This window comes from Podarcis muralis, chromosome 6 (assembly GCF_964188315.1).
Source record: "Podarcis muralis chromosome 6, rPodMur119.hap1.1, whole genome shotgun sequence".
NCBI classification, from domain to species: Eukaryota; Metazoa; Chordata; class Lepidosauria; order Squamata; family Lacertidae; genus Podarcis; species Podarcis muralis.
The window spans coordinates 55,026,776-55,052,182 of record NC_135660.1 but is presented as its reverse complement, the minus strand read 5'-3'; the positions used below and the strand labels follow the sequence as shown (position 1 = coordinate 55,052,182).

Genomic DNA, 25,407 nt, shown 5'->3' with positions numbered 1-25,407 from the left:
TCAACTAACAGAAAAGTTTATTACTGTTCAGACAGAAGAAAACAGTGTTTCATGAATAAGCTAAAAATAAAAGAATGATAGAATATACTGAATGATTACACAAAACACTACTTTCTGTGAAAGCATTATTGGAAATGTATCTTCATTTAATCCAGGATTTGCTTTAGGCTAGCCTTGTAACAAGCAAGTGGACGTACTTTGAAAGAGAAAATTACTGAAGCATTGTGTCGGAAGTTAAGTAGACCTGCAAAATAAAGAAGCATGTCTCAGAGAACTATCTGAATTTTCATAACATTGCAAATAAATTTTCAACAAAGTGTTCCAACTTGACATAAACCTTCATACATCATACATATCATTTCTTTGCCTTTCCAAATCTAACAATTAAAAGTCTGCAACTGGAAGCTGAAAAGCTCTAATTTAGGAGACACTATCACTTGGCACAAGTTAACTTCTATGGATCACTACAAGAATTCTTCAGTGTCTGGTTGAAGACTGGCATAAGCAACATGTCTGAAAAGCATATTAATGTTTCAGAAATTCATTTAAAGGCAGAAAGAAGTCCAAATAGATGCCTGTCTAAATGCATTGCAATTACGTTACAATTATTTTGCGAATACACAGATATGCTCTGCCTTGTCTCAGCTCATTACCGACTCAAACAATTTGCCCTTCTGGGATCAATTGTTTGCTAATAAATAATTGTTTGCTGCAACAAAATGTTATTAAGTACTATTCTTATTAGTTTTGCTTCTACATCCTGTAATAAGATTCAAAACTAACTAATTCCCAGGAGTCTAACCTTAACCTTGCTGTGTTTAACAGCCCAGGAAATGATGAACCATCTGTTTCAGAAAATAATGGACAGCCAAGAGGAAATATTGTTTAATTGAAGATTAACCTCCTCAGAAAGCAGAACGAAGCATCCCTATAATTAGCAAACACAACGCAAGGATAGAAACAGCTGAAATCAAAGTCATATGGTCAGGCCCTCAATCGACTGAAGACTGCTTCCCATGCTATAATTCTCATTAATGCAAGTAATCTGCAGGAGCACTCCCATTAACATGGTGTAATGTGGGAAGTAGTTCCAAATATCTTTTTTTTTTTAATCCCACTATACTGATTTTGGCAAGTTGCATTCATATTAGTGTAACAGATGATAGCATGGCAAAGTCAAGGCTGGGGAAAATCGAATAAAAATCTAAAATATACTTTTAAGTCGTGGTTATGCCTGGAAAGTAGAACTGTGGTGCTGGCTCTTAAGAATTTGAAATACCATGAGTGCTTATAGTACTCCCAGAAGCAGCACAGCAACAAATATTTACAAAAGGTCTGGTGGCATTTCCTTGTGTTAAACATAAAGGAAATATCATTACTAACTGTTCTACTGTCAGTATCTCACTCAACATAGATCAGCTGATTAAGTCAAATGTGCTGAACATGACCTAAGGTAAAAGAGGTTTGGGAAAAGGTAGCCAATACTGCAACTCTATACAGACTTACCAGGGAGTAAGCCCCATCGAACTCAATAGGTCTTACTTCTGAGTAGACATGTTTAGGATTGCACTATTATATAATAAAGTTTTAAATAAATACATAAGAGTTATACAGTGAGTTTTATAAGAAAAAGTCTGCCTGGAATGCTCCTACTGGGAAAAGGAGAGGGGCGTTTTTTGTTGTTTCCTTATTTCCCCCGCATTCCCGGAAAAACTGATCCAGAGTTAAGGGTGGAAACTTTAAATAAACCTTTTGCCTTTTTTTTTTATTAGTTTCTGTAAACACAACTTTTGCATTAATTTGGTATTGTTTATTTTAGTTCAATTTTTCATGATCACATCTTTGTTTGTCTCATATCTGCATCCTTCACCATGATGCAACACTTTGGCATACATAATTCTTCTCTACTTTATCCTCAAAAAAACACAGAGAAGTAGATTAAAATGAGATGTGGTGACAGGCCTGGACATCTCTGGCACTAGTTCAACAATAACTATTCTTCCTTGAAAACATATTGGGTGGGATTCACTCAATGAGCCCCATCAATGGAAGCCTGTGCAAAGACACAATGGAGCTCCCCTCCCCAATGAACCCCCAAAATTGGCTTGGACAAGTTGGGAGTGCTCCCAGAAAAGGGGGGGTGTTGTGTCTGACAATGAATTGCAGCGTTACTGTATAAACCCCTCAACAGTTTGTTTTTTTAAAAGAAATGAATCTCAAGAGCACAGGTACAGTTGCCAAGTTTATAAACTAGATGTGCTAATAAGCCTTTTTAAAAGTGCCAAGGCACAGGGACACAGCATCTTCCAGGACACCCAAACCCTTTGAAGTTCTTTGTGCCGGTTCTGCATGGGAGACACCACTCTGTATTCCTTTGGTTTGATAGATGTCAGGGAACTGCCATCGGAAGGACAGGAGGTGCAAAGGCTCCCTCAGGTTGAAAGAGACGGAGCAGCTGAAGAGGGAACCAGTAGGGGGCGAGCAGGAACTTCCAGGGAAAGTGAGTCGGAGGGGTGGCTCAGAGACGTTTCCAGCGAAAACAGTGGAGAGGTCTCAGGACCTCCTATAGGGACACCCACGCCTCGCCGGAAACTGTCACGCAGAGAGTCCAGAAGACGTGTTTCCGTGAAAGAGCTTTTATGTTGGAAACGTTTCCGAAAGCAACCACTTTCGGATTCTACTAGCGATTGACGCAGCCATGCCGGAGGGGCTCCGTCACAGGCAGAGGTTTGAAAACCTGATCAAACTCTGAGGGACTTGCATTTTACGCACAAGCAGCTCATCATCCCACCACAGCAATCCGAAAGTCACTGAAAGCCAGCTTGTGCAAGCAGCGGCATCATGAGCGACCCAGCCGGAACCGGAGGAGCAGGAGCAGCTGGAGGAGGTCCAAGCCTGGAAGAAAGGTACAGGGCGTTGGAGATCCAGCTGGCCATGCAAACGGCGAGGCTTGAGGAGAGGAGGGCTCAGGATGCAGAAAAGGGAAAGGAGAAAACCACCTCGATAGCCAGAAAGGTGCCAGGATTGGTGCAGAAATTCGGGGGAGATCCCAGAAACTATCATGCCTTTAGAACTGAGATGCAATACGCTCTCAACCTGCAGTATGATGACTTCCCCGACGAGGAATCGCGAGTGGCTTTTGTAATTGGCCATCTCGAAGGGGGGGCGAAGGATTGGGTTCGACCCCTGATGGCAGTGAATAATGAGATACTAAAGGACACGAGGAAGTTTTTTCGTGCCATGGACCTGATGTTTTCCAGTGACATTGAGCAGGGGGTGGTACGAAGGCAGTTAATGGCTTGCAAACAGGGGAGCCGATCTGTCCGTGAGTACTGGACTGAGTTTACTATGCTGATTCATAAATTGGGGTGGGACCTATCAGCGGAACCCATCCAAATGCTTTTTGAAGAGGGGCTTTCTTCGGCCGTTAAAGATGAACTTTCCCGGGGGCCAAGGGCGGAGTCTATGGACCAGCTGACCAAATCCGCGCTGGCCATAGGAGCGCGCCAGGAAGCGAGAGCTTTGGAAAGGCGGGAAGGGAAAGGAGAACGTTGGAGGGAACTGCGCATTCCGGACATTCCAGAGCCACCTTTCCCGCCGGCAGAGCCGATGGAAGTTGGAACAGCGCGGGCGCGCGCAGTTTCAAATCCCAGTGAAGGGCGGAAGAAGGAGGGAAAGAGCGCCAAGAAATGTTATCTCTGCCAACAGCCAGGGCACTTTGCCAGAGTCTGCCCACAAAGAAAGGAATGGCAAGGGATGGCAGGAGCTGTGGGGGAAAGGGAGGAGGAAAACAAGGAGCAAGTAAAAGCCAACGCCTGGCTGCCACCGTCGGGGCACAGCAGCCAGGCCAAAGAGCAGTGAAAGTGCCCACGCCAGAACCACCCAGACCTGCTTTAGTGATAGAAGTGTCACTAGAGCTGCCAAATGGACACCCCCTACAGGTCAAGGCGCTTTTGGATTCAGGCAGCTCCTGTAATTTTATGAGTAAGGAGTTTGCAGCTGAGCACCAGATACAGACCATCCCTTTAAGTAATCCCTTGCAGGTGACCACGATTGATGGCAGAGAGCTGTTGGGAGGAGAAGTTAGCCAACAGACTGTCCCGATGATAATGAGGGTGGCAAGGCACACCGAACGGATAGCGTTTAATGTGGCCACCTTGGGAGGAGCTCCCATCATCTTGGGGATGAGCTGGCTGGCGCTACACGATCCGCTAGTGGGCTGGCATCAGAGGGTGGTCTCCTTTGGGTCAGCGCATTGCCTAGAACACTGCAAGCAGGGGAAGGTTCAGGGCGGAGACAGAGTCACCCTAGCCGGGATGGAAGTAATGGGCAGAGGGAAGGTGCCCCCGCAATACGCAGATCTGAGCAACGTATTCAGCGAAAGGGAAGCAGACAAACTGCCGCCGCATAGACCCTTTGACTGTCAAATCAACCTACTCCCTGGGGCCCAACTCCCAGTGGGCAAGCTGTACGCCATGTCCGACAGGGAGATGCAGGAGCTGAGGGAGTTCATTGACAAAAACCTGAAGCGAGGTTTCATCAGAGAGTCCCGAGCGGTGGGGGGCAGCCCAGTGTTTTTTGTGGACAAAAAAAACACAGATAAGCCGAGACTTGTGTGTGACTTCAGGGCCTTGAATGCAGTGTCGGAACCCCTGGCTTTCCCTATGCCCCGAATTGATGACATTTTGACCAGGGTAAGGAAGGGAAAGATTTTTACAAAGCTGGACCTGCGGGGGGCGTACAATCTGATACGCATAAGGAAGGGAGATGAATGGAAGACCACCATGTTCACCCCTTTGGGAGCCTTTGAATACCTCGTTATGCCCTTCGGTCTACAAGGAGGCTCCGCGTGCTTTCAAGCGTTTATTAACCACGTTCTGGGGCCTTTGCTCTACAAGAACTGTGTGGCCTTTTTAGACGACGTGTTGGTGTATTCGGAGGATGAGGAGCAGCATGTGAGGGACGTTCGAGAAGTGTTGGGCAGGCTGCAAGCCAACCAGCTGTGGGTGAAACTGGAGAAGTGCCAGTTTCATACCAAGGAGGTGGAATTCCTGGGGTACCGCTTGTCAGACAAGGGATTGGCCATGGATCCAGGCAAGGTCCAAGCGGTACTGGAATGGAAGACACCGAAGACCAAGAAGGATGTGCAAAGATTCTTGGGGTTTGGGAACTTTTATCGGAAGTTCATCAAGAACTTTGCCCACTTGACGGCGCCCATCACCGACTGCCTCAGCAGCAAGAAGAAATTTGTTTGGACGGCGGAGGCGGAGCGAGCATTTGAAGAACTGAAAAGGGCTTTCGCCTCGGAAGAACAACTTCTGCATGTGGATTTACGAAAACCCATGAGAGTGGAAACCGATGCGTCCGACCGGGCGGTAGGGGCGGTACTTCTTCAACCGGGGAGGAGCATGTCAGAGTGGAGACCGTGTGCCTTCTTCTCGCGGAAGCTGAATAAATCCGAGAGGAACTACACGGTGTATGACAGGGAACTACTTGCCATTCACGAAGCGTTCCGGAGGTGGAGACATTTATTAATTGGGGCGCAATACAAGGTGCAAGTGTGCACCGACCACAAGAATTTAGAGTATTGGAGAACAGCTCGAGTGCTCAACCAACGACAAGTGAGATGGGCACAGGAATTCTCTAAATTCAACTTTGAAATTTGTTATGTGCCAGGTCCAGAAAACGTCAGGGCGGACGCTCTCTCACGCAAACCAGAGTATTGGGAGGGGGAGGGGGCGATTGAAGAGAGACATGTCATCCCTGAGGACCGCTGGGTGTGTGGGGCGGCGCTGGTGGGGCAACGAGAACTGGTAGAGGAAACGGAAAATGATGAATATGCCCAGGATAAGCTCAGAGGACTCAGGGGGGAGGGCGAGAGCCCCGAAGGTTTTGAGGAAAGAAATGGGGCATTGTATTACAAAGGGGCACTGTATATACCCGAAGGTGAATTGAGGGGGAGAGTACTCAAGCAGTTGCACGATAGCCCCACGGCGGGACATTTTGGGCAACACAAGACCATGTGGTTGGTTACCAGGGAATTCTGGTGGCCCAAGGTGAGGGAAGATGTAAGGGAGTATGTAAGAGGGTGTGACCAATGTCAGCGAGCCAAAGGGGAAAGACGGGCGCCGGCAGGGTTATTAGAACCATTACCCACACCAGAACGGCCTTGGGAAGCGGTATCAATAGATTTTATGACGGATCTGCCGAAGTCCAAGGGGAAAACAGCCATCATGGTAGTAGTAGACCTGTTAACAAAGATGTGCCACTTTGTAGCATGCTCACATGCAGTCACAGCGGAAGAAACAGCGAAGTTGTTTGTAGAACACATCTTTAGGTTGCACGGGGCTCCCTTGAGGGTGATCTCGGACCGCGGCAAACAATTTACTTCCAGGTTCTGGAGGAAGCTCATGAGCTTGCTGCACGTGGAAGTCAATTTTTCAACGGCCCGGCACCCTGAAACCAACGGGCAGGCGGAAAGAGCAAATGGCATTCTTCAACAATATCTGAGGTGTTATGTCAATGACAGAGAGAACGATTGGGTCGAAAAGTTGGCGCTGGCAGAATTTGCCTACAATAATGCGGAGAATGTGTCCACAGGGATGAGCCCCTTTTTGGCTAATTACGGGTGTCACCCCAGGGCATTTCCAGGGGAGGGAGGGGAGAGATGGAGCGTTCCAGCGGCTGAACATTTTGTAGAAGAGATGGAAGCGATCCATCATCAGCTCCAGCTCAACTTAGAAAGGGCCAAGGCACAATATAAGAAGCAGGCAGACAAGAACAGAAGGGAAGGTGAAACCATAAGGGTGGGGGATCAAGTGTGGCTGTCAACCCAAGGGTTGCCGTTCAAAGGGGGTTGTAAGAAATTGAGGCCCAGAAGATTGGGACCCTTTGAGGTCATTCAGCAGGTCAACCCGGTGGCTTTCAAACTCCGGTTACCCAACCACATGAAATTGCACCCAGTGTTCCACAGGTCGTTACTGTCACCATACAGGGGGGGACGTGAAGGGGAGCACGTCAGGGGACCAGCCTTGGAAGAGAGGGAACGCAGCAACCATGTAGCGGAAATCCTCGATTCCAGGTGGAAGGGAAATCAAGTAGAGTATTTGGTGGCGTGGGAAGGGGAACCGGAGTCAGAAAACACCTGGGTGACTGCAGGGGAGGTCAATGACGAGGTTTTAACAGAAACGTTCCACCAAAGATTCCCTAGGAAACCACAGCCGGTAGAAAGGTTTAGGAGGGAGTACTTCGGCACCACCGACGAGGAACAGGAAATGGAAGGATTCACGGAGTCGGAGTTGGAAGAGGGAATAGACTCCGAAGACGAGGAGTATCGAGAGACGAGGGACAGTAGCAGGTGGAGGGAAGTGTTCGAAACTTCGGACGATGAGGAAGGTTCTTTCAGGGGTTTTACTTCCTCCCAGCCCGGAGGGGAGGAGACGGGAGGGGGTGAAGGGGGCCCTGGAGGGGAGGTGGATGTCAGGGAACTGCCATCGGAAGGACAGGAGGTGCAAAGGCTCCCTCAGGTTGAAAGAGACGGAGCAGCTGAAGAGGGAACCAGTAGGGGGCGAGCAGGAACTTCCAGGGAAAGTGAGTCGGAGGGGTGGCTCAGAGACGTTTCCAGCGAAAACAGTGGAGAGGTCTCAGGACCTCCTATAGGGACACCCACGCCTCGCCGGAAACTGTCACGCAGAGAGTCCAGAAGACGTGTTTCCGTGAAAGAGCTTTTATGTTGGAAACGTTTCCGAAAGCAACCACTTTCGGATTCTACTAGCGATTGACGCAGCCATGCCGGAGGGGCTCCGTCACAGGCAGAGGTTTGAAAACCTGATCAAACTCTGAGGGACTTGCATTTTACGCACAAGCAGCTCATCATCCCACCACAATAGAGGTATAACCTAATACCCTCCCTGTTATGGCATCTATCTTCTGAAATTCCCTTGCAAAAAGAACATTCCTTCAACACAACAAACTGTATGTCAATTACTTTCAGCTTAATTTAGCTGCACCTGATGATGCTTTACTATAAGATGCCCTGAGCACAGGGACCCTGAATGCCCACACCAGCTTATTTGCCTGACATTATTCTGAGGTAAGTAACTGTACTCACAAGATGGGCTTAGAAAAGCTACTCTTCATTTCCATGAAGTCCATGCCAGTGACTCAAGAATCAGATTAAGTTTTAAGTAAGAAATATCCACTTTTGGGATGTTATGTGTGGCAAATTCTACATCTTAATAAGCAACCAAATGCCAAGTGTGAGAATGCCCACAATAACTCTAAGCTGCCAATTCCTTGCAGGAGGAAGTTCAAGCCACACAGAGCTTTCCCACCAACTAGAGCCACTCTTCTTCCACAGCAGAAGTAGTGCATGTACACAACAAGAGAAAGAAGCAGCTAGTTTAAAGAGCTAAGAATGGAGGGAGATAATGTGTGTATTTCTCTCCTATACACACCTATACTACAGCAGAGGTGAGCAAAAATTAGATCAGGGGGTACTGGTAGATCTAGTGATCAGCAAGGATTTATGACTCCTAAATGTTTAGCAACAAAAACATTTCCCACCTTAATAAGGGTGCTGAAATGGAAAAAAAAATATTAACTCTGACTGGACTTTTGTGTGAAATGTCTTTTAAGCTCAGTTCAGTTTTGGCCCTAAAAATTAATTCCTAGGTTCAGAATGGGCTCAGAAGCACTCTGTTCTTTAATTCTAAGTCTATGTGTGCATTCTTGTGTACCTAGGTCTGACTGGAAGATCATAGGGTTCCAGCAAGCAAGGAGTAGGAGTTGACCCTTCCCTATGGATACTACAGCATAAAGGCCTTTTTGCATATTATCTTTCCCTACAGGCAAACATGCTCATATCTGCTGCTCCCCACCTTCCTGAAGGCAAATGCGCTAATGAGAGACAGCAAGCAGCTGTGGGGCTAGTGGGAACAGCTAATACCCACAGAGGTTCCAAACACTGCAGGCATATGTGTTTTCTTAGCACTGTAATATACTCAAGTGGCAAAACTGAATATAAGATATAAACTCCAATGTGCTAAGGGAAAGAAAATCGCAATGTATTTAGGTTTAGGCTAAATTCATTTTAGCTTTGTGCAACCAAAACTAGTATCCTGGTAAAGAAAATGTGGCACAATTCTGGACATTAAAGAGTTACACATACCGTTTCAAAATTATTTTCTTATAATTTAAACCATCACTATAGCAGCTCTGCTTTGGTGTATTGTAGATGAGAAGCCCAGATCTATGTGCAGAGATTGCCAATAGTTCGAAATCTTAAAAATCCTAATATAATTAGACTCTCTCATATGTATTATCCTGAATTCTTCAACTTAATTTTAAAGCAATGAGCTGGCAATAATGCCATGACTTCATATAATAGCTCCTATTCAAGAAGAATGAGAGTTTGACATTCTTCTCCCACAAAACAAGTAGACAATTTTATCCACCAGCCGTCTATCAACCTACGGATATTGAAAGCTTGGGGAGAACAAGATAAAATCAACTCTAGTCCTACTGTCAAGCTGCACTATCTACCAGGAATCAATAATGCTATTCATGAATTTAGGAAAATTAATAAATCCTGGAATAAACGGTAGAAAAAGCTCAAATACAGGTGAAACTTACTCACTTGGGTTTTGTTTCGGCATCTGTCACTTGCCGAATATAGATACCATCTTCAGGATGTTCAACGTCATCCAATTCGTACATATATGATGATGCAATTGCAAGGGTGGTTCCATCATTACTGAAGGCCAGAGATGCTATGCTTGTAGGATAGCGGTGGAACTGACAGAGTCTCTTTTTATTGAATGGATCCCAAATATTGACAAAGCCATCGGAACCACCTAAAAATAGATTGCAAAGAGCCAAAGCAGCAGAAACGAGCATTATTGACATCTGTGCAATTAAATATAATTAGAAAGTGCAAGGATATTTCAGTTATTTAATGGGAGAAGCACATGGTACAAGATATAAAATAGGTTCTGAATTATTGCAAAAAAGATTCACATCAAACAATCTTCCCAGTTTTACAAGTATGCAAAACAGCTACAAAGTAGAAACTGTATTTTTCAGCTTATATTTTAATGATATATTTGAGAACTAAAGACAGGATACCTCAAATTCTCTAAAAGAATCACAGAACAACTGAAGCTTTTCAGATGACTGCTTGGTCAATATAACTGAAGAATTATCAACTAACAGCACTAATAAGAAAAAAATAAAGTTTCATGTTACCTGTAGCAAAAGTGTTATGGACATTGTGGAAAGAGATGGCATTGACTGGATAAATATGTTCAATATTATTCTCCTTCAATCTGTGACATTTGAAAGCATATTTCTTCTTCTGTACCTCCAAACTTGGATCCAAATACTCAACTGCAACGCGGCCTTCAATAGAGCTTAACACATAGCCCTATGGGACACAGACAGAATCCTCACTTATTTCGATGACTGATCATAGGGTTTTGTTTTTTCTTTATGAACCGCTCTATGTCGATGAAACATTTATAAGATGTGTACATCATATGTACACATGTCACATTTAACTATTGAGAGGCACAGGTGCACTCTGAGTCCTAAAGGTTTGTAAAAATGTCTGAGAAGATTCCAAAGGGAATTATAGATTATTCTCTTAGCACTGTGTCCTGATAAAGAATGTTGCATTCCAGTTCTGACATTAACTCTAAATAGGGCACACACTAATGCCTTTTAGAAAGTGAGAACAGATTCCAAATGAGACCTCATTGGAGGAACCCTTTTGCTTATAAATAACATCTAACAAAATTCGCTTTCATTTAATGCCTCCTCTGCATAAGACAACTCTATATCTGCTAGGTATATCTTGCTATCTGACTTCAATAAAAGTCTGTTAGGCTTTTCCTTTATATTTTTCCCACCTCAAGAAGAGCAGAAAATAATGGCTAAACACTACATTGAACCCAAGAGAAGGGAATGATGAGAGAAATAAAGACACTCTTGTTCTTCTGTTAATTCTCTTTGTAGCTTTGATAGATCCAGGAAAGAGCCATGCCCAGCACAGAAAATGACTCCTAAGCAAATAGTTTTTTATCTAAATCCTGTAACAGTATTTCCCAGAACACTAATTTTCTTGGCGCATGGCATTTATGCCAGTCTACTGCTCCTGCATAATTCAGAGCTCTGTGATAATTTTAGAATTAAATACAATATTAAAGTTCCTCTAGTTTCCAACTCCATTAACAGCTTCAAAACCTTAGGAAAGCACAGCAAATACATCATTTGTTTTAGAGATAGCAATAAAATTAGCAAGATTCAAAATAAACTTTTTGAGTCAAGATAATCATAAATATCAAAAGCTGGTATAATTGAGACTATTTTTCTACAAACTTTCATTTGACAAGCCGCTCTGAGCCCGGCCTTGGCTGGGGAGGGCGGGGTATAAATAAATTATTATTATTATTATTATTATTATTATTATTATTATTATTATTATTATGCAGCACAATTTAAATACCTGTTTGTTAGGGAATGCTCTGATGCAACGTGTCTGATATTTAAGACTTGATTCTCTTCTTTGTTGAACATAGCCCATGTTTCGCAAGTCCCACACCAAAACTCTCCGACCAGCTGTTCCCACTATCAATCTATCACCAGACACAGACAATGTATACACCTTGGAAAAAAGTTATAAAGTGGCATTACATTTTCCACATTCAGTACTAGGATTTCTACTTTAGCAGCATAAAGGTAGAAGGAAAAGATTACCTGTTCCATTAACATGCTCAATGACAAAAGATTTTTAAAAGTAGAAGTCTAGCAGACTTAACTCTCCATGAAACACTAAAATGCATTCTACATGGACTATACAAGATTACCCATGTTAGAATACCAAAATTTTACATACTAAGCCTTGCTATAGAGATGCAATTTTTCTTGTTTGTCCTCCTTATATCTATCTTGTTCCTGCTAAGAGTTCTCCATCCTCAAAGGGAGACCATTATTTTCCCAACCAGCCTACAAACCTAAAAAGCTAATTCTACCCATTGTTATAGCAATGTCCTTGCCAATTCATCTAACCCCAGCTTTCACAAATCCTCAGGAACTATAGTTAGCACAAACTATGGATTGCATATACATTTATAATCATAGTTGTGGTTTGGAGCTAACCATTGTTAGTACATACACACAAATAATTTTTAAAAACCCAGGTGCCTATGTAATGTTTTTAGGCTCTGAAAGCAAAAAGTGAATTTAAATTCTTTAAATAAAATGTGGGGTGGGAAGGGGAAGATCCATCTGCAAGAAGTAAGGTGAGATAGTGCTCAAGCTCACAGATTGCTCTCAATCTCTTATCCATGCTTAACAGATATCATTACATCTGTGTCATGATTACATAAATAATTTTAAAGAAACAGTTTGTCTATTGTTTCAGAAAACAATAACCTACCTATCAATTACACACAGAAAGAAAAATTTGCTGGCAGGAACATCAAAAAATATATTACACTGAACACTCAACTGTTTATTTACTCTTGCCATTTCAGCATGCATAACTAACTGCTAAAAAAAAAATTAATGGTTGTGATAAACTAGAAAATGTTGCTTACATCAGTTTAAACTAAAAACAAAAGTGGTGTAACTAAGCAATTAATCTGTTATCAGGTAAAACTCTTTCAAGTAACAGCTACTAGTTACATATTAGATATTTCAACTTTACCTTTCTAAAAAGATACATACTATACATGCTTTCATTCCATATGCTTAACATGTGGTAGATCTGGTATCTAATTACAGATCCTTCATTTATACTAGGACTAACAGAATGTAAACAGAATGCACGGGCTACCGATTAGTTTCCAGGCCCAATTTAAAGTGCTGGTTTTAACCTTAAACGGCTCAGGACTGCAATACCTCAAGGACCGCCTCTTTCCATATGAACCTACCCGGACCCTGAGATCATCTTCTGAGGCCTTTCTTCATGTGCCTTCTCCTAGAGGTCCAGAGGGTGGCAACACAAGAATGAGCATTCTCTGCAGTGGCTCCCTGTCTGTGGAATGTTCTCCCCAGGGAAACTCGCCTGACACCTTCATTATACACCTTTAGGCGCCAAGCAAAAACACTCCTTTTTAACCAGGCCTTTGGTTGATTTGATTGACATCCTATGTCCTTTTAAAATGTGGGTTGGGTTGTTTTTATTTTGATTATATATTTTGTGGTTTTGATTTTGTTCTGTGAACTGCCGAGAGCTCTGGGTATAGGGCGGTATATAAATTCAATGAATAATAATTATTATTATTATTAATGATGAATTGTCAATGGCTCAAACAACAGTGACACAAAGCAAATTACTATACAAGAATGCATACAGTATAAAATGTGATAACACAAAAGCAATGTTATAGAAAAATATATACAGGAAAAACTGCATCAGGAGTGTTAACTACCTTAAATCTTCTTTACAGACTGGTGTCATACCTGTGAAGTATTCTTTACAGCACCCCATAGCCATAAATCAAATGAAACCAATATCATGAAATAGGCTAGGTATACACATTTATCAGAGATACTATTTAAAAAAGTGACATAATGAACCTTGCTATACCAATAAGAAGTTTGATTCAGTGTGACTGTCTATTATATGGCATTCTGCGAGCAATTCATCACAGTTTTCTACATGCTACATGCAACCATAAATCACAAGTAAAAAACAACATTTTTATCCTGATCAAAGATCTCGCCAATAGATTCAGATTATGTAGTGCCCACATTACTGGGCTATTTAGACATGATGTGGTCCAGACTGACAGCTCACCATTGTGATTAGAAAGTATTTGAAGTAGTGACAAAAACAATTTGCATGTATCTGCCTATGAAAATGAAGACTGGCAAGAGATCATAAATAAAAATTTAAATACTGTTAATGCAACTGCTGTTTAGTGAGCTGAAGAAGTTAAAGCCTCATCTCATCCATTTATCAAAACATGCAGCTATTCATACCATAAGGCTGCACTAACATGTTAAAATAAAAGTTACACCGTTCAAGTTACTCTTAAATGCATAACTCAAGGTTTATTGTTGGCCGTAACTTTATCCCATCACTTTGTTTACAGTACTTGTAAGCCAAAGTTACAGCAGGCTGCAAATCAGCTGCTAGGACCTTACTCATGGACCCTGAATAAGAAGCTGAAAGAAATTAAGCTGCAACAATCAAAATTCCTGTTTACATTGGCATAAATGGATACACCAACAAAGCCCTTCCTATATTAGTGTATTGACACCACAATATAACATTGGCAATACTACCAGCTGGGTTTCTGGAATATACCTTCAGCAAAAGGATCTCCCTATTGTATCCAAGTCTTATCCTGGTTTGTTAATTAACAATGGTTTCTAAAAACCAGTTTACTAAAGATTGAGCAATGGGAAAAAGCAGTTTAGAAACAAAAGAAGACTAAAGCTTTAAACCTTGTCCCTTTGTGGGAGGAGCACACAAGTCTAAGGTTTGTGGGGCTCAAGCCCTTAACAACAAACCATGGTTTTGTGTTATGTCTGAAGAGTGTCATTATATTTTCCTGGTGTAGCTAAGCTTGCATTAATTACTGAGAATAACTAAAGAGTTAACTTTGTATTTTTCTGGTATTTAAGTAGTACTTGTTAATCATGCAAAAACTCACTTAAGTCTGTAATTTTACCCTCATTAATAGTGTTTATAAATTTTTAATGCAAACAATGAACTGATCTGAAAGATATTAATACTTTAATTGCTCAAATGTATTCCTTAACCACATAAAAAATACAAGTCTACTGGAAAAAGAGCCCCATTGAACTTAACAGTGCTTACTTCTGAGTAGGCATGCAAAGTATTGTATTGTAAATTGCTTAAATACAAACCTTTTCAGGCTGAGAAAATGTTCCCGCATTACAAGGTGTTCTCGGATCCCATAACTTGACTGTTTGATCCCAACTTCCTGTTACCATTACATTGACCTCTGGACAATATTCAACGCATCGGATAGGAGCATCATGGGTGCCAACAAGATTGTCTGTTTTTTTTAAAAAAAAGATTAGTAATAATCTGAACACATAGTTGCACTATATTTTTGATAATCAAATTTAATAAAAAGGACAAAACAATATTCATACAGAGTTAACAGGGTCTGATATACCATTCACTAATGTATGTGCATGCTGGGACATCTTTCAAAGGACGCTTGATCCTCTAATCTTCTCAATAGACAGACACTTCTGAAGTGTTAAATGTAGACTAATAGATATCAACTCAGTATTTCAAAGAAGCTTAAGGGGGGTGTTGGTACCCATGCAGAGATTTTGAAATGAACAAAAGAGATTTGTGCACCTAACTCTGTTGGGGTCCTCTGAAAATCCTAGTCATGAATGGTGTGTTTGAAAGATCTAATAGTAGGTGAATGTAGCATGACCACATTAGTTCATGCCTTTGCCACTTGTGAGTAATTAGGCACTTTCAGCAAAACTGTCAATAAACCTTTATTCCACAGCATCATCCATTTTAGCACTGTATCCTGTAGTATTAAACTGTTTTAGAAGCTTTTAAAGTGATGCTGAATACTAATCCTGTAATACTTCAGATTCTTTCTCCAACTTAGGAAATAAATCAGTACTTTTTTTTTAATCCTCTAGAATTTATTCTAAATAGCTTTCTCCTCCAAACCCAATTCTCTAGTATCTTTCAAGACATCAAGCAACCATTGCCTGGAAACTTCTTATCCATTTACAATGTCACAGCATCTAATTTCATCCTCTACAATGATGAAAAGCAGCTTTCCTGACATTCAGTTACTCTGCTTCCAAACAGCTATGTGTCTGATCCTATTATCCCTGTATCAACTACAATGACTATTTATCAATATTGTAGGGTATTTGTAAAGGGAGTGGATGTTAAATGTCCTCTTATCAAGTCAGAACGTGCAATCATACTCACACCTTAAAATCTCACTCAAGAGATGTCCCCCCAGATTTCTCTACTACCCCCAAAAAATATATAATCACAGTTTAAGGATTTCATATTTAGAATCATAGAATTGTAGAATTGGATGGGACCACAAGGATCATCTAGTCCAACCCACTGCAATGCAGGAATCTTTTGCCCAACATGGGGCTCAAACCCATGACCCTGAGATTAAATGTCTCACAGCTCTACCGACTGAGCTATCCGTTTACAGCATTTTCCCCATTGTCTCTTAAATCAATTCAAGCCCCGCACATTACTCTATGAACTCATAGTTCATATGCACATGTATGCGGAATAATGCCCTTCTGCCAAAATCTCAGGCAAGTCTAAACAACTGTAAAAACAAAGTTGGAGGTGTTAAATAGCCCATAAATACATTTCTAAAGGGAAAAGAACAAATGAAACTATCAAGGATAGAAAAAGTACTGCATAGAACTAGGTCATACAAGCAATATTGACAGTTTCGCTTTCTCAACACTCAAGACTAGAACTGTAAATAAAACAAAAAGATTGTTTTTAAATAAAGATGTACCACCCTGCAAATATTTTTATATACTCAGTTAAAGACAAAACACCACAAGGTTCTTATCATGGAATACTAACTCTTTCCTTAGCCTAAAAATCTGCATTGACTAATAAAGCTTTAAATGCACTAAATAAAATCAAGAGCAACACTATACAGAAATAAATGGAAGTTACAGAAAGTGCAGACATAAAACCAAATGACATAGTAAATATGAACTGTACAGAAAAGAAACACATTTAATTTGCACTTTAATGCTGTCTGTATTTATACTGTAAGAATTCCAGTCATAATACTTTTCTATTTCACGACACTATTTTCAGTGAATTAATCTATTGTTGAAACAATCTATTTTCTCCTACTTCTGCAGATTCTACTATACCTATCAATTAGCTTACCTTGATCAGTGTTCAAGTCATGCATTTTTAACTGCCGATCCAATCCTCCACTCCAGGCATGTGTAGGGTCCTTCAAGAGAAGAAAGTTGTTCACTTATGTTCTATATCTGTACTCCAAGGAACCAACAAATATTTGATAAAGGCATTATTTTTGCTTTAAAAAGTCTTATCCAACAGTGTCAGCAAGGGATCGACAAACCATGACCCTTTCAAAGGCATACATATAAGAATTTGGGATGGCGCTGCTCTCCTACTGCCTAAATACCCATTTTATTTCCACAAGAGAACAGGGCGACTGAATGACAACAGTAGCACTACCGCCAAAGGTCACCCACAATGGTTACTATAACTGTGGGAAGAATTTGAACCCCACCCCTGTGCAAGGGGCTTCAGCTCCTTCACTGGGGCAAAAGCTACGCACAAAATTATGAAACTGAAGATCAGAAAATAAATTCTGTTATTAAATGTGTTTGACAACGCTAATGTGATATTGCTTCCAAAATAATTAATGTTGATAAAATCCTGCAGCGTAACTATTATATAGGAATGAAATACTGTACTTGACTAGGCAACAAAAAGATCAAAAGACAGTGGATGACATCCAGTGATGTCCACCCAATTGTGCAGCAGACTTCTGCTCACGGAACAAAATGCCCCATTTTTGCCTATTATCACTACCACCACATTCTCTTCCAGTAGATTGGCAGACCCTCCAAAGATGATATTGGAGATATTCAGGGAGCTACAGAGTGGAGGACAAAGCAGAAGTAATGGATGAGCAGAAGACCACTGATACAACACAATTTTACTGGTTTCCCAATTTTCCATACAGGCTTATAATCAAAATACGTAGTTTTAAAAACAGAGCTGTCAATCAATTGAACAATTCTGTTCAGCCATCTGTCTTAACCAATTAAAATTAAATATTAACCTGCTGCACTGGCTTATTACTAAAAACCTCAGTAAGGGTACCTTTAAAAAAAATGATGAAGATAACCTCTATTTTTAAAAGTTTTCACTGGTTGCTAGAGAGCAAGACTATCTTTAGCATTCTTTTTTTCATTCCCCATTACAACAAAACATCAGGCCCACACAAGCATCAAAACAAGCTTAACTTGCTTAACTTAAGGCATACTTAACTTAAAGCTCAATCATTAATAAAAGGCCAGGCTAGAGAAGCCCATGTGCAATTCCAAAGTGTTTCTGAGCACAGAAAGGGTGGTGGGTTGCTCCAGAGGGCCTCCCAGTCTTCAAGAGGTAGTTTCTTGTCAGATGGGAGGAGCTGAAAACCCTGTCCATGCAAAACACTGTGCATGACACTTTGGAATCCAGCCTAAAGACTTCAGTAACCTACTAATTAAATCAGTTACACCTTGTAACCCCTTCTTATAACTTCAATAGTAAAACACAAAGTAGTAAAAAAGACTTACATAAAAAGCACAGTCAAGTACAGCTCCTGTATGTTGATACTTGAGTCTCATGGTGTTGGCAGGAACATCATACAATCGAACAGAAGTGTCCCAAGATGAAACAAGCAGAAACTGAGATGTGTTAGGACTAAATTTCACTGATGAGATTCCATCTTCCGGTGGTTGGTTCAACTTAAATTCATTTGACCCAGTCATCTGAATAAGAGAATACAAAAATTATCTATAGATTATTATTTTTTTCTATAGTATCATTGGTAGATTTTAAAGAGAAATTACAACAACAAGAAAAGCCTGCTGGATGGGCCACTGGCACATCTGGTCCAGAACTCTGTTGTCAATATGCAATATGCTGATGACACCCAGCTTTATCTGTTGATGAACAGCCCCTGACTCGGCCCTGGACACACTGAACAGATGTTTGGAAGCTGTGGCTAGATGGCTGCGTGAAAACCAATTGAAGTTAAATCCTTCGAAGACAGAGGTCCTCTGGCAGGGTCAGCACGACATGGGGTTTGGGGCACCTGTTTAAGGTGCTGGTTTTAACCTTTAAAGCCCTATATGCCCTAGGACCCTCGTACTTACAGGACCGCCTCTCCTGGTATGCCCCATGGAGGACCTTACGGTCTGAAAATAATAGTATCTTGGAGGTCCCGGGCCTTGAGGCTAAACTGGCCTTAACCAGGGCCAAGACCTTTTCGGCTTCGGCCCCAGCCTGGTGGAACCAGGACCCTGCAGAACTTGACATCCTTCCACAGGCCCTGCAAGACAGAGCTGTTCCGCCTGGCCTTCGGTCCGGGCACAGTTTGACCCCCCTCTATGGGACCCTGTAAGTTACCTCTTTGGCCCTTTTATTGGCTCATGTGGGACCAACACGGATAGCTGGCCCTGATGAATACTTGATGAATACTTGAGGTTTCCAACCCCTATAGTTGTAATTTGTGGGCAGTCATTTAATTTCATCCTGATTCTAATTTTTAAGCTGTATTTTAATCAATTGTCTGATTGTGTTTTAATGTATTTGATATTTGATGTTAGCCGCCCTGATCCCGGTCTTGGCCAGGGAGGGTGGGGTATAAAAATCTACTTACTTACAAGTACAGTCATACCTCGGCTCCCGAACGCCTTGGGAGTCAAACATTCTGGCTCCTGAATGACTGAAAACCGGAAGTGAGTGTTCCAGTTTTCGAACGTTCATTTGGAAGCAGAATGTTCAACGGGGCTTCTGCAGCTTCCGATTGGCTGCAGGAGCTTCCTACAGCCAATCAGAAGCCACGCTTTGGTTTTTGAACGTTTCGGAAGTCGAATATCTGGCAAATTACTGAGCAGCCTGTAATGTAACATCTTATTGGGGGGAGGGAGAAAAGAAATACCCCCATAACAGTAGAAATGTGGCCCAAAAAGAAAGGTGGGAGAAGCAGCATTAGCAAGTTCTGCTCTTGTGCATTGCTTATGCACAGGCTATTTTGGCTCTGAGAACATCAGTGCCCAGCTATGAGTCGTGAAGGCCATTCCCTGCAAGGCCCTTTCAACCTGGCCTAGGGAGCGGGGCCAAGACTCACCCAGCCCTACCAAAGAGGCTCCTGGTGAGACCAGAGGGACATCGCTATGCCTGACAACAAACCCTAATTATTGATTCTTTTGCCCCATCTTTCAGTGCCTGCCAAACAGCCATGTCATGCTTATGATAATATTTTATTCTCTTGTTAATTATGCTGTTTTAAATGTGCGTTTTATATTTGACTTCACTTATCAATGATTTTTTTTAACTTTTTGTTAAATATGTATTCTGCAGCTGACCTCCTTTGTAATGTTTTATTCTGAAATATTTCTGATAATATTTTAGTCTTGATAATTATGTTGCTTTGACTGTATACTTTATATTTGACTTTCTTCAGAAATGTTTGATTCTGGATTGTTTTATTGATGTTTTAATATGCTGTAAACTGCTTTGAGATTTTTCTTAAAAATATAAAGCGCCATAGAAATGAAATTAATAATAATCAAATAACAGCATATGGAGAAATCAATGTGCTAGTATAACTGATTCCATATTATACAATGTATCCAATACCCTTGTGGTAGTTCCAACTGCATCTCTTAAAATGTACACCATGGATGTGAGAATTCCCCTCTCACAGAAGCACTCTAAGGTTAAACCACTGCTTGTTTTCCCCTATCAAAGTTCCATGATCATGGGATTACACAAATTCCTGGAGAATATGTCCCTCATAGTCATGGCAGCCATATCAGACCCACCAGCTGAGAGCCTAGGTACCAGTTGCTAGGGAGCAAGAGTCACAGAGGGCCATAGCTGTCAACTTTTCCCTTTTCTTGCGAGGAATCCTATTCGGAATAAGGGAATTTCCCTTAAAAAAGGGAAAACGTTGACAGCTATGCAGAGTGCTACTGCTTGCAATGGCATCTTGTTATCTTAGAATCCTGCTTCCTACAAGACTGACCACTGGCCTGATCCAGCAAAGCTCTGGTATTGTCTTTTAACTTATCATTTCAACGAGCCTCGGCATTTACAGCACAAAACCTTACCCCATTGTTGTTAAATGTTTGACCCCAGAAGCGACGAAGGAACCTCGAGTATTGGGGGAGGATTCTTCTTAGGATGCCCCCTGCTTATTATTCCTTAACCCTATGTTATTCCTTATGAGATGCTTACACCCTCCTCCCCCACCCCAATTTCTCAGAAAGGGACGAAGGCAGCAAGGGCGCGCGGGAATAGGCGGGGGGGGGGGGTGTAATGGGCGTGGCCTGGAAGGAGGACCCGCAGCTCCACTTCCCTCCGAGGGTTTGGAGAGGCAATGGCCGAGAGGGAGCCCCCCCCCCCCCAGGCCGCGCGAGGACTCTCCGTCCCAAGGCGGGCGGGGGCGGGGAACGACAACAACAACAACAGGGGCGCCCCTATTACCTTGTCCTCCAGTTTTCCGACGAGGCCTCTCTCTCACTCTCACACGCAACCAACCGTCTTCCTCCTCTCGCCACGCGCGCGCGCCTCGAATACCGAGCCAACTCCCAACAGCCCCAGCTCCGGCGACCGCCTCGGCCGGCGATTGGTTAGTTTAAAATGACTGAACGGCTCGCGTACGGACGTACGCACGCCCGGCATGCTCCGCGAGGCAGCGTTTTGTAGCGTCGACTACAACGCCCAGCATGCAACGGGGTCCAAGTTACCCTTCCGTGGCCTTCCGCTGCTGCCCCCCCCCCCCCCATCTCTGCCTACAGAAGCCCCATCTGCTTCTTTGAGTCTTCCTTCTTTCTTACGTGCCCCTCTCCGGGGCAAACCCTTGTGCTCCTTTCGCCACGGGGAGGCCTTCGGCGTTAGAGCCAACTGTGAACACGGCTCTTGAGGCTGGAGAATGAATGGAAGCGGCTGCTCAAGCCGCACCTGTTTGGGCAGAAAGCAGGTCCTTTGTCGCCTTGATAGGGAGATGGCTCCAAATAAGAGCGCTTTGGATCTGGGTCGTGGTCCTACGAGCACAGCAACTCTCATAAAGGCCAGTGCTCCGTAGATCTCTCGCTTCCTCCATAAGCCCCCTGGTTTGATCTTCCCGTGTACACACCCGCGTCATCCCTGTATGCGGCAGCCCCGTCCACGACTCCATAGCAGTTGTGTAGCAGAAAACACACCGCTGCAAAACCTGCATCCAGCAGAGTGCCGAAATTTCTCTGCACGGGATTTTTTTATATATAGGTTGTTTTCAGTTCAACTCCAAATTAAAAAGTTTTGCAGCTTTGGCTTTAAATGTGTACACGTGTATGTATGAATACGTGAGAAAACTGGGGGGAAAGGGGAACCCGAGGCTTTTTAATTTTTTTCATTCCCTCTTCTTGATTATTTACATCGCGTTTCCTTATACTCTGGATTTCAACATTTAGACGTGCATGCATCATACACACACACTTTTGTCCACGTGTAACTATCATGATTATATTGATAGAAAGGATTCCTACCGAACTATTGCTGGAACTGTTTTCAGTATGTGTATATATCAGCTAAAATATTAGAATTTCATATCTAGAGCCAAGTAAGACACATGTATACCACATGAATTCAGAATACGAGCATTTGACTCTTCTTGCTAGGCTTTCCTGCTGTTCAATGCCTCTCGCTTTGAGGCAGCTTTCGAAATCCCTTCCTAATACCTTGAGTTCTTGGATCCTGACATATTTGCATAATCCTGTGTTCAGGACAAAGGACAATTCGCCTCTGAAAGGAAAGTCCAAGCGGTATCAGATGGAAATTAAACGCGCATGCTCTTAATAGCGAGAGCGATGATCATGAAAAAAATATTGTTGTAATAGCCCTGCCATTGATGCCTCGCGGTTGAATCGACGCAGAAGCAGCAAGTTGGGGATAGTTCCCGGATGGAGAAAGAAGATGCTGGGGAGATACTTGACGGCCCAAGGTTAATCAGTCTACCTCGCAGCTATAGCAGATTGCAATGTATAGATCTCATTGTTTCCCTCCTTTTTAACCTGCTAAATCCTTATGTGTAGTCATGCTTGCAATTAAAGCAGATTAATTCCATCAACCGTTCACAGAAGGATTTCAAGTTAACACACACCACAGTTCTATGCAGGCTGGCTTTAGAAATAAGCCTCACTAAATTCAATGGCGCTTACTCCCAGGTCAGTGGGTATAGGATTGCAACCCTTTAAAAAGTGATGGAAACAACGAGATCTATGCAATACTAACTCCTGGGGGCCGCTATGTCGTTGACTTAAGCTCGGCCAGAGTTTCCTCTACTATCCTGCGGTGGCTGAACACGCTTCCATAGAAGAGCCAAACTGCCTCTGCCTCTTCGCTGTATCGCCACTGGCCTACAAAACACTTTTTAAATATCTCCTGGTGTGTTGGACCAGTTCCAAGGTTTGCAATAATGCACAGGATTGATTAGCAATACGATTTGCAACGCGAGGATAAGGATTGCATGGAAACACCAAATGCATCCATTGCTCTTCCCAAAACGATTTTTTGTTTTGTTTTGCTTCACTGCGTGCGATTGAGATGGGCGACGGATCTGAGTTATGCAAACCGAATATATGCAAACACCATGCACGTCTGTGATGCTATGTGCTATGTGGGTGACAGAGAGGGGTCATTTAAAATCCAATAAACTTGTACTGAAATTCCACTTTAATTCGAATCATCTGTTTTGGGGTATGTTTTACCGAGAAAGCTGTCTTCGATATTAATGTATAGTGAGGCAAAACCGAAACATTCAAGGAACCTGAAAGTAGTAATAGTCTGAATTCAAGAGGCGGAAAAGATTGGAAGGGCACTGATTCTAAGTACTCCTACTGGAAACAATCCTTGTTGGCAATATGAATAACACTTCATCACCACTGAGAGCCTGAAAAACAACTTCTTTTTTATTTACTTACAAATATTCACATACAACCTTGATCATAATGAAAACTTTTTAGAAATATCTCCCGTGCATTACAGTGGAACTTACGCGTCAAGGATAAATAATGCATTTCCTAGGCTCTAGCTAGATCTTTTGTTTGTTTAAAATAGGAGGACCAGGTTCCCCTAAATTCATTTGTTTCTGAGATAAAAGGTCCGTGCATGCACTTAATAGGGAATTACCCTCGTTGGCTTTTGAGAAAATGGTTCAGATAAACAATTTCAAAAATATTATTTTCCACGAAAGAGCGTATCCCGAGCTTATTTTTTACACGGGCCATATGGAGTGTTATCCCCCCCCCCCAATTCTCCGTTTTAAAACATCGTAAATGTAATTTTAGCTGGATTGTGGTTACTTATTGCATTTTAAATAGTCTTCTCTATAAGATCCTGAGCGAACCATGGAACAGGTGGCTGTGATAAACCACGTAACGGCGCCTGCAATTTAAATAACACTTGATGAAGTATTTACTTTTTGTTTAAACGATTCGCTTCCTCCTCTCGGCACATCCGAGGCTGCAGGTGTTTTTCAGCGCTGGGGTGAACGCTCAGATCAATCACGGCTTGGTTATAATGTCACATTTCTATTTAAAAAGGAGCTGGCATGAGATCTTGGCATTTAACAGAATACACCTCAAACTAGGAAGAAAGCCCATTTCCGGAAACACTTGTCAGCTCCGATCGCTTAATAAAGGACGTTCATCTTCTTTTCAAATAACTATATACATGAGCCGCTTTGATCCGAATGCGTTTGACATTTGCAAGCTTTTACCCGGATCTGCAGTGTAGAAGCTTATATTTTCCATTCACTTTAATGAGGGGGAGGAGGAAGAGAAAGAGGAACGCGCCCCATCTGTGGTTTTACGATGGAGGGCACAGAAGTAGAAGTGGCGCTGCGGTTAATATCAATGAGCTGGATGCGAATCACGTAGCATGCCTCTAAACAGCGCAGATCCAAAGCCAGTTAAAACGATTTAAGCCAATTGGCACCTTAAGCGGAAAATCGGGCCGCTTTCAATGGATTTTTTTTTCCTAAATAAGGATGCAGTCCAATACAGACTTACCTGGGAGTAAGTCTCACTGAACTCAGCGGACGTTTCTTCCGAGTCTCCCTCTTTTTCACCTCAGCAACTACTAAGAGTTTTGGGAGATGTGCGTAGACTCGGGATGGTAGGACAGCGACCCAGGGAACATTTTTCGGGCGGAAGTGAGAAGGGAAGGGAAGTTCCCCTGACGTGAACAGAACCCCCATTACAAATAAAAACCATTAGGATCGGGACTGCCTGCCTCTGAGTTTTACCTGTGTAAATTCAGTAACTACAGCTGGATTTAGTAGTAATGGACTGTGTAGCCTGAACTTTTTTTTTTTTAAAAGGTGTGTGGAATATCGGTTCTTGATCGTTTGAGCCCATACAGAAATGGCTGTTTATTAAATATCCCTAAATGACAATGGTGATCTTAAATAGTCTGAAAGAAGTTTAAAACTTCCTGCATGTCTTTCTCCTGACTTTAATCCTGATCCTAACAGCAGGAGGAAGTAAACCCCACTCTTTTCAGTATGACCTATAAACAACGTGGAATGGCAGCGTTGTCAGCATGGCGAATATATCAATATTTCAGCTTTATTTTGATCAACGCTCCCCGTCTATTCTTGG

General features: G+C 42.4%; 1 protein-coding gene across 2 annotated transcripts; it reads right to left on the bottom strand.

Moving 5' to 3' along the window:
• On the bottom strand, positions 1–21,404 carry BUB3 (BUB3 mitotic checkpoint protein). 2 transcript variants are annotated; one of them, XM_028730014.2, is made up of 8 exons: positions 21,251–21,404; positions 18,331–18,525; positions 16,901–16,970; positions 14,881–15,032; positions 11,504–11,662; positions 10,246–10,423; positions 9,634–9,854; positions 1–244 (listed from the first exon to the last, which is right to left on the bottom strand). In XM_028730014.2, the coding sequence occupies exons 2-7, from the start codon at positions 18,523–18,525 to the stop codon at positions 9,634–9,636; spliced, it is 975 nt and encodes a 324-aa protein (XP_028585847.1). In that variant the 5' UTR covers positions 21,251–21,404; the 3' UTR covers positions 1–244. The 2 variants fall into 2 exon arrangements, with proteins under 2 accessions (XP_028585847.1, XP_028585846.1); XM_028730013.2 differs by having other exon boundaries at positions 9,638–9,854.
• Positions 21,405–25,407: the final 4,003 nt, after the last annotated feature.

Bases quoted from the DNA above. Each gene is read 5' to 3' on its own strand.
- BUB3 (XM_028730013.2), bottom strand. From the start codon at position 18,525: ATGACTGGGTCAAATGAATTTAAGTTGAACCAACCACCGGAAGATGGA. The intron at 11,663-14,880 runs GTTTGTATTTAA...CTTTTTTCCAAG, and splicing joins CATTTTCTCAGCCTGAAAAG to GTGTATACATTGTCTGTGTC. The intron at 9,855-10,245 runs GTAACATGAAAC...ATCTATTTTTAG, and splicing joins CCATAACACTTTTGCTACAG to GTGGTTCCGATGGCTTTGTC.